The sequence below is a fragment of the Hemibagrus wyckioides genome, linkage group LG26, assembly GCF_019097595.1.
Source record: "Hemibagrus wyckioides isolate EC202008001 linkage group LG26, SWU_Hwy_1.0, whole genome shotgun sequence".
Taxonomy (NCBI): Eukaryota; Metazoa; Chordata; class Actinopteri; order Siluriformes; family Bagridae; genus Hemibagrus; species Hemibagrus wyckioides.
In genome coordinates, this window is record NC_080735.1 from 15,190,139 (window position 1) to 15,211,416 (window position 21,278).

General features: G+C 39.0%; 1 protein-coding gene across 7 annotated transcripts; it reads right to left on the bottom strand.

Annotated features, from left to right (window-relative positions):
* Positions 1 to 6,246: 6,246 nt before the first annotated feature.
* LOC131346390 (cytolytic toxin-alpha-like) lies at positions 6,247 to 20,908 on the bottom strand. Of its 7 annotated transcripts, XM_058379801.1 has the most exons (12): positions 20,829 to 20,900; positions 18,872 to 18,964; positions 16,799 to 18,558; positions 16,357 to 16,476; positions 16,049 to 16,122; positions 15,748 to 15,916; positions 15,550 to 15,666; positions 8,478 to 8,579; positions 8,268 to 8,356; positions 7,942 to 8,143; positions 7,749 to 7,862; positions 6,247 to 7,653 (listed from the first exon to the last, which is right to left on the bottom strand). In XM_058379801.1, the coding sequence occupies exons 2-12, from the start codon at positions 18,960 to 18,962 to the stop codon at positions 7,609 to 7,611; spliced, it is 2,883 nt and encodes a 960-aa protein (XP_058235784.1). In that variant the 5' UTR covers positions 18,963 to 18,964; positions 20,829 to 20,900; the 3' UTR covers positions 6,247 to 7,608. The 7 variants fall into 7 exon arrangements, 4 of the variants coding, with proteins under 4 accessions (XP_058235784.1, XP_058235785.1, XP_058235787.1 ...); XM_058379802.1 differs by lacking the exons at positions 7,942 to 8,143; positions 8,268 to 8,356 and having other exon boundaries at positions 20,829 to 20,901; XR_009203608.1 differs by lacking the exons at positions 6,247 to 7,653; positions 7,942 to 8,143; positions 8,268 to 8,356 and having other exon boundaries at positions 7,757 to 7,862; positions 15,561 to 15,666; positions 20,829 to 20,901.
* Between the last annotated feature and the right edge of the window lie 370 nt (positions 20,909 to 21,278).

A 21,278-nucleotide genomic window follows, 5' to 3' on the forward strand; every position in this document is an offset into this window, starting at 1 on the left:
GTGAGAGTTTTGTACAGTTCAGTCCTGAGTGTGTGTGTGTGTGTGTGAGAGTTTTGTACAGTTCAGTCCTGGGTGTTGGGGAGCCTGATGGCTTGAGGAAAGAAACTGTTCAACAGTCTGGTTGTGAGGGCCCAAATGCTTACCAGATGGCATGAGGGTGAAGATTGTATGTGAGGGATGTGTGGGGTGTGTAAGAGTGTGTGTGAGGGGTGTGTAGGGTGTGTAAGAGTGTGTGTGGGATCATCCACAATGCTGTTGGCTTTGCGGATGCAGCGTGTAGTGTAAATGTCCTTGATAGAGGGAAGAGAGACTCCGATGATCTTCTCAGCTGTCCTCACTATCCGCTGAAGGGTCTTGCGATCTGAGATGGTGCAGTTCCCAAACCAGGCAGTGATGCAGCTGCTCAGGATGCTCTCAATGGTCCCTCTGTAGAACACAGTCAGGATGGGGGGAGGGAGATGGGCTTTCCTCAGCCTCCTCAGGAAGTAGAGGCACTGCTGGGCTTTCTTGGTGATGGAGCTGGTGTTGAGTGACCAGGAGAAGTCCTCTGCCAGATGAACACCAAGGAATTTGGTGCTCTTGACGATCTCCACAGAGGATCCGTCGATGGACAGCGGAGAATGGTCACTCTGTGCTCTCCTGAAGTCAACAACCATCTCTTCAGTCTTGTCGACGTTCAGAGACAGGTTGCTGGGTCTACACCAGGCTGTTAGCCGCTGCACCTCCTCTCTGTAAGCTGACTCGTCGTTCTCGCTGACGAGACCCACCACAGTCGTGTCATCTGCGAACTTGACGATGTGGTTGGAGCTGTGTATCGCTGCACATTCATGAGTCCGCAAAGTGAACAGCAGTGGACTGAGCACACAGCCCTGGGGAGCTCCAGTGTTCAGTGTGACAAAAATATCTATATTCAAATGTATATAGTGCATAACCTTTTCAATTTCCTGGATATACAGATACAGTACATATACAATAAGGTTTATGTGCGTATTATCTGTCATGCAAGATTTTAGCATATCTGTAGAGATCCAAAAAGGGATTAAAAAGCAGTCTATTTGCAATGTACATCATATACCAATTCAAACTATGATCAACAATCAGTTAAATAGCTTTATCTTTTCCTCATAATCAAACAGAAAATGTTTGGATAGCAAATTGTAACAGGCCCTTTATTGCCAATAATTTTCCTTGGTTTTAGTTTTACACACTCAAATTCACAGTAACATTTTTTTTGTCTGAAATAATAAAAAAAATATATAATTTTGTCAAGTACATAAGCAGAGAACAGTCACTTTAATATCAGCCATTTACCATGATCACAAGACAGTGGTCACATACATTCCCAACTCTCTCCTGTTCACTTTTTGGTGCTGCTGGAGGAGCAACATGTTGTGAATACCTAGTGGAAAAGAGCAAAAAGGCCCAAATGTAATGACCTTAATAAACCATATCATAAAAAAACATGTCAAAGTGAATGTATGACCTATTTTAATCTACTTACCCTGCACTAGCTGATGATGCCAATTTGCTGAACAAAATGATAGTGATCTGGAAATTACATTAAATGTAACAAATATAGTCATTATGTTCATGCAAATCTGAACACACAAAATTCTCTGTGACATATTGCAGCATAATAGCAAAATAAAATAAATAAAAAATGAACTCTTCTATAAATATTCCTAAATAAGCATCAGCATCTTCTCACAAGATCAAGCAGTTAACATACCTTCAGTATTGAGTCATGGATGGCATAGCAAGTCAGGCAATCCTGATGTCTGTCATGAAGAAAATCACATTTTGGGGTGTTAAAAGGCTTGTCAGCAATTAACACACAGACATCATATACGCACAATATTATTGAAGAAAATTGCAGTCATGTCATCTTATACAAAAACGTATTTCTGCAGCATTTGATTAATTATATATTATGGCATGTCCTTTAGGAATATAATGAATGAGAATATTGATTGAATAACTTGAGAATATTTATTCAATATGAATTTATAAATATTATAATTACAAATATTTATTTATTTAATACTTATTCATTTTCTAAGGACCGTTTCAACCACAAAGCAATTAACGTTAGTTAACATTATTTTAGCTTAAAACAAGCACAAGCCGACAATTTACCCGAACTTTACACAAGAAAAGAGAGGCAAAATCATCGCAAAGTCAACGGTTAGCCTAACAGTTAAGTTGCTGACCTAGCATTACGTAGCATGCACTTCAAGGATGGATGGGTTTGGAGCCCTTACATGAGACTGAAACAATGTAACCTCAGAAGCTAACGTTAAGCAGAAAACAGGTCTGCAGCAGTAATTAGCTGAGAGAAATAGCGAGGATAGTCTGTTTCAAGTCAAGTGACAAGGTTACCTAGCCTGCTAACAAGCAAGCTGGCTAGCTTCCTCCCCATCGGCTAACAGTAATGTTAACGCTACTGTTACGTATTTGGTGGTGGTGACTTCGGTTGACAAGCTACAAGCAGGAGCTCAACTTTACTCATGTAATAAATATAATATATACTGGGCCTAGTATAGTATGAATATATATACTAATATATTCAGTGTATAGAGGGAGGAAAGGTGACAGTGTGATGATGCAGTGTAAACACTGTTAACCATCTGCTGTGATTTCGGCTTACAAGACTTAAGCCTCTAATCTAAAAAAACACATTATGGTAAGAAGACTTACAACTTTATTTGTGTGATGTTTAATTTATTTATTAATATGTTTAGGGGTGTTCTGTGATTCGTTAAACCACACCTGAAGATTCGGTTAGATTAATAGCAAAGATTCTCCGTCATTTTCCAGTGATTTTTAACTCTCTGCAAACGCCTCGGTGCATTTTGCTGCAGATTTTTGAATGAAGTAGACAAGAACTCAATATACTTCGTCATTTTTTATTGTACAGATAAGAGAAAGACATCATTAGACTGGGTCTATTTTTATTGGGTGTATATTATATATATTATATTGGGTGTATATTTCTATAGTCTTTGTGTATACTCACAATAACAACACATTTTCGTTTATAAAATAATAGCAGTGCGCTATTATGATAATCATCACGCAAATTACAAGAACATTTATCATCATTGTAATACAGACTGTATTAATTAATTCCTAATTAATATTGCTAAATTGTTTTTGTTCTTATTTCATTGCTGACTGTGTACTTATTTTATTGTCTTATATATATTAGTAAGGCATAATGTTTTTGCCTTATTGTAAGTGTTATGTAATGAATGGAAAGCAAAGTATATATAGGCTGAGTAACCCATAATTTCATTTGTATAATTCCTCTGTGATTTTTTTCCAGAGGAAACATCTATCTAAGATTGATCAGTACCATGACATCATAACAGCAGCATGTTGTCACCGGAAGCCCAAAGCCACACCAAACAAACTCTCAGCAAGTAAGCAAGACAAGTTACCAGATATGATGATAGCAGATACGTGTTTTTAGTATCTTAGTAAAAACACATTATGGTAAAAAGACTTACAACTTTATTTGTGTGATGCTGTTTTATTTATTTATTTATTTATTTATTTATTTATTTATTTATTTATTTATTTATTTATTTATTTATGTTGAATATGTTTAGGGGTGTTGTTCTGTGATTCATATATAAACCATGCCCGGCAGTTTAGTTCGCGCGAATAGCGCTACTAGATTAATAGCAAGTTAATACTGTTTCACTGTATCATTCACCAACTAAAAAGTAACTAGTACTCTGAGTAGTTTTTTTGAAGAGTAAATTGTACTTTTACTTAAGTACTTTTTAACACCAGTACTTTTACTTGTAATTGAGTATCATTTCAGTAATGTAACAGTACTTGCACTTGAGTACAAATTTACAATACTCTTTCCACCACTGGTTATATAAAACAACTATCCCAAATGCACAAAATTCTGTTCCAGCAGGTAAAAAGGAACCACAGAGGCTAGAAAGATTGCACCTGACAGTGATCTGCAGAAAATAGGACCAGGAGATTGGGTAAACATCAGAGCATTTATAAGGAAGTGGGGCACTATGAGAAGATCTGGACGAACCTCCAGCAGTTTGAAACACCCCCAGAAACAATCAATGGCTCGTCAGTGACTGTCAGGGTGATGTGCTAGTAACCTCTCCCCTGACCTCCACCAAGGCTTTCTATGTGATGTAAAATCACACAAAGACAAGAGAAACCTCACATACAAAAGTCTACTGTGGCCTTCATGATTATACATGTAGGACAGGGATGTCCAATCTTATCCAGAAAGGGCCGGTGTGGGTTCAGGTTTTCATTTCATTTGCGGATAAGATTGGACACCCCTGATGTAGGGTAATCCCTATAATTTTATATAAAGCCTAATGAATGTCTACTAAAGAGACTAATGTATGCTGATGGATGTTAAAGAAAATTGGTGTCCAGATGAAGAATACATTGTCAAGGATAATATTGGCAAGGTGGGAATTTTTCCCTCATCAATTATTATGAAAGGGTTTTTTAATTCACCTCAGGATTCAGTTGCTTGTTACTATTTATTAAGATGTTTAATGCTATTGTCACATCTTGTCCAGACTCTGAACAATGGAGGGAGCCCTCGCCCGAGTTTTGAAGTGATCACATGGTTCCCTTCTTGGTTTCCAATGGACACTTAAGCAGCACGCACACTCCACTGTACGTGAAGTATCACTTCCAGGTTGTATACTGAGCGTTTTGTTGCTATTGTTTTTTCTCTGTGTATGACTTTGCTTGCGTTTCTGATTTTTGCCTGCCTCTGATACTGTTTTCTGTGTTGACCCTGCCTGTTTCCTTGACTTTGATTTTGCTTGCTGTTTTTTGGATTTGTTTGCTACGTTTTTGCTTTCCAGTATTTTTGACCTCCTTCCCATTTACGATTTCGTCCTCTGGCTGTATTTAATAAATCTGCATATGGATTCTACACCTTCCACCTCCAGCACTTCCTTACAGGATACTTTGCCCACGATGAGTCCAGAAGATTACCAAGCTGTCCTCATCAACCATCGGTCTCAAATTCAGTGGAATTTGGTGGAAGAAATTCAGAGAGCCGACGTGGAGGATCATCGCCCATTACCTACCCACCATCGAAACTCTACGTACCCACACCCCTCTGCCATCCAGTCATGCATGAGTCCCCCAGCAATGGCCACCCCACAGAATGACATGCCTGGTCCAGCAACGATTCTGGTGGCCCTCCGTAGCTCAGGATGTTGAAAGGTATGTGAGGTCCTGCACCACATGTGCCCAGTCACGTTCCAGCCACCAACTCCCTCTCCTCTAAGGACTCTTAGAGCCACTCCCCATACCATAGCGATCCTGGTCTCACATTGCCAAAGACTTTCTTAGGGGGGCTCTGTCAAGTCTCGTCCGAACACTGGAGGAAGCCCTCGCCCAAGTTTTGAAGCGATATCATCGTTCCCTTCCTGGTTTCCCACGAACACACACTCCATTGTATTTGAAGTATCACTTCTGGGTTGTATACTGAGCATTTAGTTGCTATTGTGTTTTCTCCGTGTATGACTTGTTTGCGTTTATGATTTCTGATTTTTGCCTGCCTCTGATATTGTTTTCCATGTTGACCCTGCCTGTTTCCTCTACTTTGATTTTGCTTGCTGTTTTTTGGATTTGTTTGCTATGCTTTTGCTTTCTGTTATTTTGGACCTCCATGTTCGTTTCCCGTTTACGATTTTGTCCTCTGGCTGTATTTAATAAATCTGCATATGGATTCTACACCTTCCGCCTCCGGCACTTCCTTACAGCTATAAGATGATAATTGTTGCTATAATTATTGAGTATTATAATCATCGAAAAAGACTGCTTGTTTCTTCAGTGTAAGGGATCAGGTGCTGCCAGTGTATGTAAGGTTGGTTGACTTTGTTCTCTCAAAAGGAGGGAACATGAAGGAAATTTTAAATAACAAAAAATTATATAAACTAATGAAGTAGAAACAAGCATTGATATAAAATAAAGAAGTAGAAAATCATTGAACAAAAGCTAAAAGTCTCTCAGATTGACTGCAGAAAGCGAAGGATTTTGAAGTTCAAACAGCTACCCCAGACAAACTCCAAAAAAAGGAAGTTTATTTAAGTCAGAACAGGCAATGGAAAATGCCAGTAAGGAAGCAACGGGGTCACTTTTTGGTCAAAAGTGTATAAAATACACTTGTATTTCATACGTGTGTGTAAATAGAGAGGACACACATGAGACAAAGTAATAGAAATCAGAATAAACATTTATTATGGTAAGATGTAGGAAACCATCAATCTTTTACAAGTAAGGCCTTAAAGTATATTGTGGTAGAGTAGGATATAGTATGATAAGCACACAACATAAAGTTAACACCATTAGCACTAAAGAATATTAAAGAAGAGGACAAGAGGATTTTAGACAAAAAAACCTATAGCAGGCCTTCTCATGAAGCATCCTAAGATTCAGAGTGAAATAAAGCTTCAGAGTGAAATGAAGAAAAAATTTCAGGCTGGAACAAACGGGCAAGCCTTAGCTTCCCAATTGCATCAGTGAGCCTTGGCCGCCCATGACCCTGTCACTGGTTCACCACTGTTCCTTTCTTGGACCATTGATACTGACCACTGCAGACCGAGAACACCCCACAAGAGCTGCAGTTTTGGAGATGATCCAGTCATCTAGCCATCACAATTTGGCCCATGTCAAACTTATGCTTGCCCATTTTTTCCTGCCTCTAACGTGTGTGTGTGTGTGTGTGTGTGGATACAGTGCCTTGCAAAAATATTCATACCCTTTGGACTTTTGCACATTTTGTCACATTCAACCACAAATGTAAATGTATTATTTTATTGGTTTTATAGCTTTTAATTCCATGATTATTATCAGTACATTGTTAAAATGTTTTAATCAAGAAGTAAATTGTTTCTCAGTTCATAATATTAACAAAGCAAGCATAATACATTTGTGCAAGAGGTAAAATTAGCCAGTACAGTTCTGCTTTACAGTACTGTACATAGATCATGTTTTTAGAAATGTGTAATGAGCACTCTCTACAGGTGCAATACATTATTTGCATCAGTATTTAAGGAGGAACTGACAACTTAAATAATAATCTGTGTCCACTTCAACCTCACATTTGGTGTTAGTGTGAAAGGATGTGCAGAGGTTTTTAATCAGATTTTTTAAAATGATAAGAACAATTAACTAGTGAACACTTGCTTTGTTCCAGTAGCTAATTATTACCCTCTACTTCACTGTATTTATATTCATAACCTAAGTTCATGGAGAAGGATATGACTTTTTACGTGGTAAACATCTCATCATTTGGAACAGTAATCCTACGTAGTTAAGTCTGTTTTAGCCATGGACTAATTGCTCTAATGCCCTAATGCTCTAATTACTGCTTTAAAGATGAAGTGAACAAAAATGAAGGTACAATAAATCTGTAGTAAACAATATATGGCAATCGTTTAAAAAAACAATAAGCAAGAAAAATCTCATAAGAATGGTCAGTAGCAAAAAATGTAATTGATTAATAAAAAGACAAATCATGTCTTCATGTCATGTGATTCTGATATACTTTCTATAACAAAAAAAAGTAATTGATTTTGCAAAAGTTTCAAATCCTCAAATATTGGCAGGATTGGTGACTTTCAGATTAATATCCTCCACCTAAAAAGAAAGAAGAAAAAAAAAGAAAGCATCTATTAACATTACTGTTATGATGCAAACCTAAAACTTAAAAAAGACAGTAAAAAATAGCCTACTTCAGTAAGGGCAAAGGTATTCATGAAGATGTCTCCCCTGATGTAAAGTGTAGTCACATTGTCCACCAATATACGGTGCTTGAAACTGCAGTACTCCAGGCCATTCACCATCATCTGAACAAATAAAATGTAAATGTATTTAATCTAAATTATTAAAGTCAACCCCTCATTTCCTTTCTCCATAATATCACACCTCATAACATTCTGGTTTAATCACTATGATGATATCAAAAGCTCCTCCTTGGACAAATGGGTTTTCTGGTGCCTTCTCTTCATGTTCCCATGTTCCATTCCTGCAGCTGTTAAGGACCACAGAGTCCTTGCCTCGCTTAAAGTGGAGAGCAATGTCATGAAGGGTCTGCAAATTCGGCCCAGTCTGCAAATTTATTTCAAAGCTGAAAGAAATTGTTTAAACATTTAATTGACTGTAACAGATTCTAGTGAGAAACTAATCAAACTAATCTAATCCATATTGCCTTTCATTCAAACTGTCATGAAATAAAAATCCATTTAGCATACCAATTACAATCTGCCGGAACAATCCCTTGGAAAAACAAAGCCACACCAGGTCTCAAGACTCCAGGAATTGATTCCAAATATGGTTTGTGCTGTTGTGGTTAAGCAGCATTCATGTTTTAATGATAAATATCTAATCATGTAGTTATGTTATCATAAAAATGCAATCTTTTGGCTTTTTCATTCATTCCAAAATGAAAAGATGTTACTTACAGGGTTGCAGACTGGATGCGGCACATCAGACTGGATGTCAGAACTCTTTGTGCGTGAGATGCCAGTGATTATTTCCTTACCAAAAGTAGATGTGCTCCAGTTCTAGAGATAACAGAATATTCAAATTCAATCTTATGTACGAATAATATGTATGAAACATATATCAGGTTACGTATGTAACCTGGTACCCTGAGAAGAGAACGAACTGCTGTCATCATGGCTGATGCTATCAGAATGCTTCCTTGCAGAAGTTGTGTCTGAAGGTCTGTGTGAAATCACACCGATTTATTGGTTCGCGTGGGTCATGTGATGAAGCACAGTGCGCCAGCAAGACCATATATGGGCAGCTACATCATATTACTCCTGCTTCTTCTTGTCTGAAGGAAGCATGAGTGGACACCTGGAGTGTGGCAGGTGATGCAATGTCCTTTCCTTTCCTTTCTTTTCCTTTCCTTTCCTTTCCTTTCATTTCCTTTCCTTTCCTTTCCTTTCCTTTCCTTTCCTTTCCTTTCCTTTCCTTTCCTTTCCTGTCTTGTCCTGTCCTGTCCTGTCCTGTCCTTTCAGAACCAGGTGACATACAGTGAGGGAAAAAATTATTTGATCCCCTGCTGATTTTGTACGTTTGCCCACTGACAAAGAAATGATCAGTCTGTCATTTTAACGGTAGGTTTATCTGAACAGTGAGAGACAGAATAACAACAAAAAAATCCAGAAAAACGCATTTCAGAAAAGTTATACATTGATTTGCATTTTATTGAGTGAAATAATTATTTGATCCCTTTGCAAAACATGACTTAGTACTTGGTGGCAAACCCTTGTTGGCAATCACAGACGTCAGACATTTCTTGTAGTTGGCCACCAGGTTTGCACACATCTAACATCTCAAGGAATTTGGGCGTATTCGTCTTTGCAGATCCTCTCCAAGTCATTAAGGTTTTGTGGCTGACCCTTCAGCTCCCTCCACAGATTTTCTGTCACCTCAACCGCTGCTGTTGTATTTTTGCACAATATTTTTGCACAATATTTTTGCACAATATTTTTTTACATCATTTCATTTTATCTATTTTATTTCACTTACATTCCATTACACGTTCTTTACTTTCTTTTTCAGCGCTAAGTGTCCTGTGTTCTTTTGTGTTGTTTTCTTGTATTTATTGTCTTTTGCACTGTCTTGTCTATGCTCTGTTTGCACCTAGCTGCACACTGTGCACTTTGCGTGGCTAAGACAAACTTTTCCTAGCTCTGTGGTATTGTTTTTTTTTTGTGTTGAACTCTTTGTTGTTGTATGTTTATGTAGCACCAGGTCCTGGAGAAACGTTGTTTCATTTCACTATGTACTGCGTCAGCTATATGTGGTTGAAATGACAATAAAGCTTCTTGAATCTTGAATCTTGGGGATGGTGTACTTGGGGTCATAGGCAGCATTCCTCCTCCTCCAGTTGAATTGATGCCAAAGAGCTGGATTTTGGTCTCATTTGACAACAACACTTTCACCCAGTTCTCCTCTGAATCATTCAGATGTTCACTGGCAAACTTCAGATGAGCCTGTACATGTGATTTCTTAGGAGGGGGACCTTGCGGGTGCTACTGGATTTCAGTCTTTCACGGCGTAGTGTGTTACCAATTGTTTTCTTGATGACTATTGTCCCGGCTGCCTTGAGATCATTGACAAAATCCTCCAGTGTAATTCTGGGCTGATTCCTTGCCGTTCTCATGATCATTGAAACTCCATGAGGTGAGATCTTGCATGGAGCCCCAGACCGAGGAAGATTGACAGTCCTTTTGTGTTTCTTCCATTTGGGAATAATTGCACCAACTGTTGTCACCTTCTCACCAAGCTGCTTGGCAATGGTCTTGTAGCTCATTCCAGCCTTGTGTAGGTCTACAATCTTGTCCCTGACATCCATGGACAGCTCTTTGGTCTTGGCCATGATGAAGAGTTTGGAATCTGATAGATTGCTTCCTTCTGTGGACAGGTGTCTTTCATACAGGTAATGAGCTGTGATTACAGTAGGAGCATGTGTAGGAGAGTGCTCCTACTGCAATCTCAGCTCATTACATGTATAAAAGACACCTGGGAGCCAGAAATCTTTCTGATTGATAGAGGATCAAATACTTATTTCACTCATTAAAATGCAAATCAATGTATAACTTTTCTGAAATGTGTATTTCTGGATTTTTTTGTTGTTATTCTGCCTCTCACTGTTCAAATACACCTACCATTAAAATTACAGACTGATCATTTCTTTGTCAGTGGGCAAACATACAAAATCAGCAGGGGATCAAATAATTTTTTCCCTCACTCCCTCACTTTTTTCACTCCCTCAACCTGTTGTAGTCCCCTTCAAAAAGAAATTGACACTGAGTCATGGCTGATGCTATGTGAATGTCAATGCCAACACTGCCACATGCCAGGAGATGTACTGTAGGTACTGGAGCTTGTGAAAGGGCACGAGCAAGCTGGGAACAGAGCACCTCTAGCCTTGTATAACATGGGGTGCAACAGTGGGGTTCAGCTCCAGTTCATAGAACATGATAAGGGTGTGTGGACAGGATCAACCTGGCGCTACACAAATATTGTAAAGAGGGGAACGCTGCTAGGCAGAGTGTGGGACAAGGTGTTAGTGAGCCTTAATCCTGAACTGGGCATGGCAGGTGCAATCTCCTGCTTCACCAACATGGGGTGGAAGGCAAAAGGCCTGAAGAAATTCCAGCCAACTGGCCATAATGGAGAGACCAGAAGGTGCCTCCCAATGGAGTCCCCAAGAACAGGCACATGACCCACAACAATATCTGCCACATATACCTCAATGTAGAGGATGATAGGACCTCAAAGAGGTGTGTCTGCAGGACCTCCAGCACTGTACTTACAGGACAGTGAACTGGATCCTGATGATGCCGATTGCACCAGAGGTGAAAGAACCTCCATTTTAGGGCATATAGTCTCCTTGTGAAAGGTGCCCTAGCATTCAACATAGTCTCCACAAATTCAGTTGGGAGACCAGAGTCTAGGAGATTATCCCCCTCAGGTGCCAGTCCCAGAGGTTCCAAATCTCAGGGCAAGGATGGAAAATCGCACACTGCACCTGAGAGAGAAGGTTCCTCCTGACAGGAATCTCCCAACCAGCATTGTCAAAAATGGACATGATCCACAAACCGGACTCAGGTGGGCCAAAGAGGAGCCACCAGTAACAGGCGGACATGGTTGTAGCATTCCCTGGCTTGCCATACCTTATGCATGAGTAATGCTGATTGTCTGACTGTCTATTTTGTGCCACATGTAGTAGTCCTGTGTGTGTGAAGTTTTAGTAATACATTTACCTGTCCAGCCACAGGGTGCAGTTGGTCTACTCCTCAGAGACAAACAGAGCCACTTCCTCCAGGCCAAATATTGCCATATGCATTTCATCACCTGTGGTTGGATTCCTGGGGCCCCCTGCCCATGCTTTAACAGGAAACCTGCTTCTTGAGCATGTGCCCTAGAGCAAAAATCGCTTTCACAGAGAGGAATCCGGTCTCTGAACAGTGCAAAACCTGAACAGAGGTTGTGAATGGGGACTGCCCAAATGATTAATGTAGGGGACCACCAAAGGTAGCCCCTGAGCTTTGGGAGGTGTTTCAACCACTATTAAAACATGGCCCCGCTATTAAGGCGATCTATATGTCACGAGAGACAGGAGCCCTTCCAAATGCCATGGAACGGACAGTCATCTAGAACCCAACCTGAGGGATGCAACCATTGAAAGAGACTTGCGACGATGAAACACCTTAAGAATGGGACCCAGGGTGAGAAACTAGGGCCTGTCCACATATGAAAGGTATAAAAATTAATGATGCAAAACCCTTGTGATCCTGAAAAGGGTGTATGTGGGGGTGAAAATCTCCTGGTCCTGAGTCAGAGTTGAAAGGGTCTCATGCGTAACAGGCCCAAAGGAAAAGCTTCAGCCAATAGATCCATATCCTGAGCACCCTCTGCACCTGGGTGGCAAAGAGGCACTGGACTAACCAGATGTCCTTTACAGCAGAAAGGAAAGAATCTACCCAACTGGGAGATGTGCCAACATTGTGGCTGAACCTCAAACTACCCACAAGAAGATGGTTCTCTCAGAGGGAGAAAGCACAAACTTCTCTGGGTTGAGCCTGAGGCCTAGGGACCACATGTGGACAAGCACAGCATTCCTTTAGTGTCAGCCATGATGCAATGTTGAGTTCCCTCAAAAGGAACCTACTTGCTGCTCATTTACGACAAACAAAAGTGGTGTAGAAAAAAAAGGCAGCTTAATGATCAATTCTGCAGAAATCTGAACAGTTTTCAAACTGAAATATTTTCTTGGATTACTTTTTAAAATCTTAAATTTAATCATTATTTTAGTTGTTTATTTTACAATTCAATTCTATATATTCTAGATCCTTTACCCACATCTGTCCTTAAACAGATATTACCAGTAGCTACTGAACCCTTTCTAAAAATTATTAATTCTTCCCTGCACTGGCTATGTGCCTAAATCTTTTAAGCTAGCAGCAAACCCCTGATTAAAAAACCTGACCTTGACCCCTGTCAGCTGACCAATATCAAACCTGCCATTTATCTTCAAGATCCTAGAAAAGGCAGTAGCACAGCAATTATGTTCATACCTGCATAGAAATAACATTTATGAAATGAGAGACTTTTCAGAGACAGCACTGGTTAAAGTGGTCAATTACCTGTTACTGGCTTCTGATCAGGGTTGTGTCTCCATACTGGTGTTACTTGATCTTAGTGCAGCTTTTGACACCACTGACCACACTATTCTACTTGATAGGCTAGAACATGTTGTTGGTGTTAAAGGAACAGCCCTCTCCTGGCTCAGGTCTTATTTGACTGACCGACATCAGTTTATAGATCTAGATGGTGACTTTCATTATGCATACCAAGGTTATGTTTGGTGTTCCACAAGGTTCTGTTTTAGGCCCATTGCTTTTCTCCCTATATATGCTACCCTTTGGTGCAATTATTCGTAAACATGGTATTAGCTTCCACTGTTATGCCGATGACTCACAGCTATATGTTTCAGCTAAGTCAGATGAGAGACACCAGCTTATTAAGATAGAAGATTGTGTAAAGGACATTAGACTTTGGATGGTCACTAACTTCCTCCTGCTTAACTCTGACAAGACAGAAGTGCTTGTACTAGGACCACATGCAGCTAGAAGTAAGCTTTCTGATTACAGATTAATGGTGGATGATCTTTCTGTTTCATCTTGTCCAACAGTAAAAGATCTTGGTGTGATTATTGACTCTGGTCTTTCATCTGAAGCTCATGTAGGTAATATCACTATGGTAGCCTTCTTTCATCTGAGAAATATTGCCAAGATAAGAAATATGATGTCACTGCACGATGCAGAAAAACTAGTTCATGCTTTTGTTACCTCTAGGTTGGATTATTGTAATGCCTTACTGTCTGGATGTTCCATTAGGAGCATAAACAAGCTCCAGTTAGTCCATAACGCAGTAGCTAGAGTCCTAACTAGAACCAGAAGCTATGAATACATCACTCCTATTTTAGCCACACTACATTGTCTCCCAGTCAGATTTCGCATTGATTATAACATACTATTACTGATCTATAAAGCACTAAATGGTCTTGCACCACAATACCTGAGCGATCTTTAAGTCTTTTATGATCCGCCACGCCTACTCCAATCAAAGGGTGCAGGTTATTTGGTAGTACCTCAAGTAGCAAAGGCTACAGCAGGGGGCAGAGTTTTTTTTTTCAAAGCTCCACAGTTATGGAACAGCTTTCCAATTAGTGTTCGGGATTCAGATACAGTCTCAATGTTTAAGTCTAGGCTGAAGACACATTTGTTTAGTCAAGCATTTAATGTTTAGTTTTCTTAGGTAAAGCAGCAGATCTGGAAGGTTCATGGGCATAGAATGTTTGGTGTACTGGGATGTTTGGATGCTGTCATCTTACTACCCTCACAAGTCGCTCAAGTTTGCTGACTGTGAAGAGGTTGGACGCTTCATGTCCCAGGAAGCTTTCATGTCTGTCACCTTCTGCCTCTCATAGATCTGCCATTACATCTGTCAGCTTGTGACAGCAAGGAATTAGTGTCCATAATGACCTCAGAAACTACAGTGACCTAACAGTTCCTTATGAGCCATTGATTGCTGTTATAGAAAGGACATTAATCAGTTCCAGTTACACTATTTACTGTTTGTTGTCCCCCAAATGAGGATGGGTTCCCTTCTGAGCCTGGTTCCTCTCAAGGTTTCTTCCTCATATCATCACAGGGAGTTTTTCCTTGCCACCATCACCACAGGCTTGCTCATTAGGGATAAAATAAATTAAGGATAAAATAGTTTATTAATTTAATTGAATAATTTATTTTTATTTCTAGTTATTTATTTCTTCATTTATTTTTCCCTCTCCTTTCTCTGTTTATCTTTTTTAGTAAAGCTGCTTTTAGACAATGTCCATTGTAAAAGGCGCTATACAAATAAATAGAATTGAATTGAATATTAATGTTCAGTATGGAGCCACTGAAGCACATCATCACAGTATATATAAAACTATTACTGTAAACCTCTGCACATTTGAAGAACATGTGTAGACACCCTAAACCAGAGTGACCTAGAATGTTTATCTCATTTTTAATGCAACTGAGCAGTTAAGGGCCTCGCTTAGGGGCCCAACAGTGGCTGTCCAGCAGACTGTAGTCCAGTATCTTAATCACTGAGCTACCACTTCCCCCCACACAGGCATCTTGCCATACCTTGTGCATGAGTAACACTGATTGTGATATGAATTTCAGTTTCACAATAAATCATCCTCTTAAATTACATGTCACATTGGTAAAATAACATAAATGAGCTTGGATGTTTGTGACCAGTTATTAAACTGTCGATGTAGTAGCCCTGTGTGTGTGTGTGTGTGTGTGTGTATGTTTATGTACTGGTAAGTAGCATTAAATATTGATACTTGTAAATTCATGTCCATTAATTTAAGAAATATTTAGTAATACATTTACTTGTTTTACAACTATGACAAAACAATATCTGAAAAGATACCAAAGTGTGTATTTAGCTTACTGCAACAATACCAATAGTGTTCATTATGACATCTCCAGAAATTACAAGTGTAGTCAAATTCTCCATTGGTATGCGATGATTGAACTGCTTTGGAGACCTCTGACCATTTATATATACCTGTAAAAAATAAACATTTTAGGCAATTATTTTAAACACTTTTACAGTATGCGTATTCTCTTATTCCTTTATTTCCCATACCTCATAGCCTTCTGTGTTTTTCACAATAAAGATGTCAAAAGCAGATCCTTTGGAAATTTCACAGCATACCATTTCACTATTCTGACCAAAGAACTCATCTATATTGAACCAACGACTGAAGTGAAAAGTAATGTCATCACCCTTCAGCCCAAGTAGGTAAGCCAATAACCTGTGTTTAAAAAGTAGAAAGCACACAGGACTAAATATGTAACAAGATTAAAGTCAATCTGAGCCCAGACTTTTTTATTAGATCTATGTTTCTATTACTGAATGTCATGTGATCAATAATATGAATACATACAACGTTTTTGCAGAAACAACCCCTTGGAGGTACAAAGCCATTCCTCCATGGATTTCCTCAGTGTAAGGAATGATCTGTGGAGAGTGTAAGAATACTAAATACATGGATTAGTGCTAAAAACATTTTTTTTTTACGGAAACCACACAGAAGTTAACTGAATTGGACCTCTTCACACACAATATTAATTCCTTAAATGTAAAAATTTATCTGTAAAAGTCACAGTCTGCCAAACAGTATTTGTTTTATTTGTTAATTTATTTAATTGGATTTCTGGATTCACTTTTGGATAATGAAATCTTGTTACTCACAGGATTGTTGACAACATTTGTAACTTCTGACATGATAGTAGATGGAGACCATCTTGACATGCCGATAGTGGTCATTATTTTAGTCCTTTGTTCATTAATAAGGGTGGGCATGGAGAAGTTCTGAGAGAAAAGGAATTATGTGAAACAAACAAATAAGAATACATGTTGGCACAACTATTATTTATTTATTTGCTTGTTTGTTTGTACCTCTATACCAATGGTGAGAAAAATGTAAACTGCATTGAAAAATCGAACATATAAAGTGCATTGTAATACTAGGAATTCAAAATTTATTTCCATTTTAGAACTTTTTTCTTGTTTAAAAATAAAAAATTGGGGCCTTTGTTAATTTATCCAAAATTAAGTTTACATATTTCTATTAAAAAAGTAAACTAAACCTATATGTATGTATGAACAAGAATTATATGTCATCTTAACTGACCCATTGGTCCACTGTGACATTGAGCTTCCTACGAAAGATGAAGTGAACAGAATCACTGGCATCACTTATTCCCTCATTACTAACAGCTCTGTATCGAACCCAGTATTGTTCTTCTTGCTTTAGTCCAGCCAAAGTGAAGATATTCTGCATATTTGACGTGTCTATGGTTGTCCATTCCTCAACATCAGTTTCAGAATCAGTTGAAGGTGTCAGCCTGTACTCAACTCTGAAGTGTACTGTTTCTCCAGTTGGGGATTTTGAAAGCTTCAGGGTGACTTTCCCATCACTGGTCTCCACCACAGGTTTGGGAGGTTTGGATACAGGCTGGAACTTAGGATTTTTTAGACTGCCATTCTGATAAAGTTGGATGGAGGTTCCAGGATTGCTGGGATCAGATATGGACGCAATGATGAATTTGATTCTCTTCTCATTTTTATTGGCCATTGAAAAAGTTGTAAAGAGAGAAAGATTCTGCTTCATCCTTGCAGAAATGTCTGGAGAAGTAAACCAAGGCTGTGCTGCATGGAGAATGAAATCTCTCTCACTTGTCTGCCGCAACATCGTGAATGCTTCAGATTTCTTAAACTCTTCTAGAGCTGCAAGGTAAGCGTCTTCATAATTTAGAGATGTAAATGACAAACATACCACTGCATCAACATCAGGATGAAGACAGATGGAATTGAGTGACCCCGATGATTTTATAACTGCGAGGTCCTTCAGTCCACTGGTATAGGAGCTCAATATATTTAATTCAGATGTAATGTCATCTAACCATTTGCTCATGTTGCTTACATTGAAGGGTGATCTGTAATGGATGTTCAGGATGTCCCCCAGTGCCTTGTCTTCTTGTCTCCCACCCCGAATAGCTGGCAGCACTCTGAACAGTGCATTCTTGAATGAACATTTGTAATTCTTGTGTAATGCATGAAACTTCAGCAACCTGTTTTTTAGGTCAGGGAACTCATCCGTTATTTGTCTTTTCATCAAATCTTTGCATATCCTCTCCATTTCATCAAGGTCCTCCAGCAAACTTTCTGTTTCACACACCATGTTTAAACAGATTTCCCTCACCAACTCTGCAGCCTTACTATCTAAAAGATTGAGAGGATATAGCCACACGGTCAGAGGCACACCTTTATCTTGTTGTTGCTTCATCAGAGCGGGCACCTTCTTGTACACATCCAGGGCTTCCTTGTATGTTGTGGGGTTTTCTTCAAGCTCAATGTCACCATAAAATTTGACGCTAATATTTTTAGCCATTTTTTTTTCATCTTCAGTCATGTTTAGGGATGCTTCCCCATCTAGGGAAAAATTAGGGACCTTCTTGACCAGTGCATGAAGGTTTCCTTCAATTTCCTGTTTGCTCTCATTTTCTGCACTGGTATAATCAAACACCATAAAAACCTGAGCTCCATACAGTACTGCTGTAACTACATGCGTGGCTGTTTTCTGGTCAAATACTTCTGGATAGGTGATATTACCAAGCTCCTTCATAGTGAGCTGCTCAAATTTTGTTGTCTGGCTGTACTGCATAGTAACTCTGCACTGACGTGTTGAGGATTTGGTATCTAGCAGGTACTTGGCTGATCCTCCAACTTCCACCAATCCACTTAGAAAACTGGCTTCAAGGGAAGCATTTATATCTAGGAGGTTTGCCTTTTCACTGAGACTGTCAGAGGCAGCAAAATCTAGATGGGTTTTCGGCTTAGGACGCACATCAAGGTCATCACGCAATGCATTCTTATTCCATAATGTAACACCTGAAACAGGAAATTGATGAGAATTGAACAATACACTCTTAGCCACAGCTGGCAAATAACACAACCATGAAAATGGAATCCTGAAATGTGTTTGTATGCCCATACTTTTTCCAATTCATGTACATTTATACTTTTATTATGTAATAATCTGTCAAATACTCATTTGCCTGTTTCAGCCCCATATGGCAGTGACTATATGGTTATAAAATTCAAGTTATAAGGATTGACTTTTTCAAATATTTCTGAGGTATTGTTAATTATTGAGATATTGTTAAGACAATAGGTAATTTAATGATGATTATGTAAACTGCACCTGGAATAAAGGAGTCACTCCGGCAATCATACAACATGCCAGGATATAGAGGTCTTCCCAGGGCAGCTATTTCCATGCATCTGGAATCCATGACTGTTGCAAGAGAAAGAAAAAGGCCAGAAAATGAGAAAAGAAGAGAAAATGAGAAGATTTGAAACTGCACAAATTTGTCACTGATATTGAAGTCTGTAATTTTAAGTTAACATAATTATTAAAGGGAGAATAAGAAAAATCTATTGTATGTGTCAGGAACAGCTGGGCAGTTCCCTGGAAGGGGTGCAGGCAGGCGAATCTCTGGAGCCTGCTTTGTTGTGTGCATTTTGTTCCACGCCTTCCCCTTTGTTCTCATTCCCACCATGTCACCGTTGTCCTCATTGGCCCTAATGTTCTGCCCTATATATAGGAATTCTCTTGTACCTGTCTTTGTTGGGCATTATTTCTGTTCTTGTTATTGTGTATCATCATGTCTTCGTTAATAGGTTAGTCTGCCCCATGTCTTGTGTTTACGTTAATAAAGCAGTGCTGATTTGAATCCTGCATATGGGTCTGACTCCATGGCATGCAGGCACATGTGGCGACCAGGGAGCTCTGGGTTTGAACCCCGCACTTGGCGGGAATGCCCGGACATTACAGTATGATGCATCTAAAAATTATGCATTGTTATAGCACTCATTTTTAGCAGCCTCTTTATCCTGGCCAGGTGGATCAGGACCTTTATCCTATTACCAGGATAGTAAGGCAAGAATGGGTGGCTGTATCACAAGCCACCATGCACACACATTTAAACACTCATTCACATTTATATGCAATTTTTCTTAGCCAGTCCATCTACTGCCATGTTTTTGGGAGGTGGGGTAAGAGGATGTTTGGGAGGAGACTGGAGAATCCAAAAGAAAACCACATGAACATGGGGATAATTTGCACAGAAACTCCATACATACAGTAACATAGTAACTTTATAACTTGTTGCAGTAAGATGATGCTGGACTCGTCTGATTAACACTGACAATGCCATATACCCACAACTGTAAATATCAGGATCTCAAGGAGTTGTTTAGCAGCACCTCCAGCAGTCAGTACAAACACTCCTGCCATCTACTCCCTCACAACCAGACTTCACAGTCTGTTTCTCCCACAAAGCCAAACTTGAGTAAATTAAAAATGAGGAAAATTTAGTATTTTAATTTATAATGATAACAATCTCATTAATAATCCTATATAGTCTCTAAATGCTTATATATCCAGTTCAGTAGTCAGGTCTGAATCTCAGTTATGCACAGGGGGCATGTTGTTACTCTGTGCAGGAATTTGTCAAACTATTATAAAACTATGCTACTATGCTATTTCGTGCTGCTAGCTATGTAAATTCAATACAGTCATACCTTTAATGATTTTTTTTTTTACTGAAGCATGAGAAAAACAGCCTAGAAAAAACTATGTACTTGTTTCCCTATGTACTGTGTCTGCTATATATGGTCAAAATGACAATAAAAGCTTCTTGACTTGGCTTGATGCATGGCTGTCATGTGACACTCCATAGATTTATCACAGTAAAAAAAATTAATGATAAGGCAGGAGCAACTGAGAATCCCTTTGTTGGTTACTCCCATTATCTGGAAATTAATTACATACTAATGACATAATTAGAAAGTTTACTGATATAATATCATAGTTTATCTTAGGGAGTATTTTAAACTGTTATATTATCATTTTACAACATGCTCCTCACATGTTAAAACAGCATGCTCTAACGTTTCAATTCGCTTCTATCCCAGTAAATAATAAAAAATACAGTGGCTTGTCCATAAATCAAAACCACATATTTGTATCAGATATATGTAAAGGTAACGTGAATGACAATATGATAAACATAATAAATTAATTTACTAACAGCTTTAATAGAAAACTAACTCTCATGTCTAGGTTGTCATCACGTAATTTTAACAGTGTTTCTTACCTTTAGCTAAAGCTTCCTGAAAACGGGGTTAGTGTGGCTAGTGAAAATGAAACTAAGAAAGGGAGGAAGGGGCGTGGCTTTTAGACACACACACACACACACACACACACACACACAGATAGCTAGAGAGAGAGAGAGAGAGAGCGAGAGAGACCCTGTCAGTGCCTAATGATCCTTAAGTGTGAGTGTTCATGTATGTGACTGTTAGATGCAGAAAATTTTATTTTCCATGGAAGTTCACAGATGTTTTCATATTCAGAGTGTACGTTTCCTACGCTAAGGACTCTATGAAGTCAGTGGGGCTATAAGTGAGCTGCAGAATGCTCACCCTAGCGGAGTGTTTATTGTCCCCAGAGATTTCAACAATGCAAATCTCAAATCAGTGCTTCCTAAATTCCATCAGCAAGTGGACATGAGGGTTTGCAACTGCTGGACCTTGTTTACACAAAC

What these genes read in the sequence shown, in the direction of transcription:
- LOC131346390 (XM_058379801.1), bottom strand. Translation starts at nt 18,962, where the DNA reads ATGGATTCCAGATGCATGGAAATAGCTGCCCTGGGAAGACCTCTATAT. An exon ending in CAAATGTTGTCAACAATCCT is followed by an intron (nt 16,123 to 16,356) that starts GTGAGTAACAAG and finishes CACTCTCCACAG; the next exon opens with ATCATTCCTTACACTGAGGA. An exon ending in CGCATCCAGTCTGCAACCCT is followed by an intron (nt 8,357 to 8,477) that starts GTAAGTAACATC and finishes TAACCACAACAG; the next exon opens with CACAAACCATATTTGGAATC.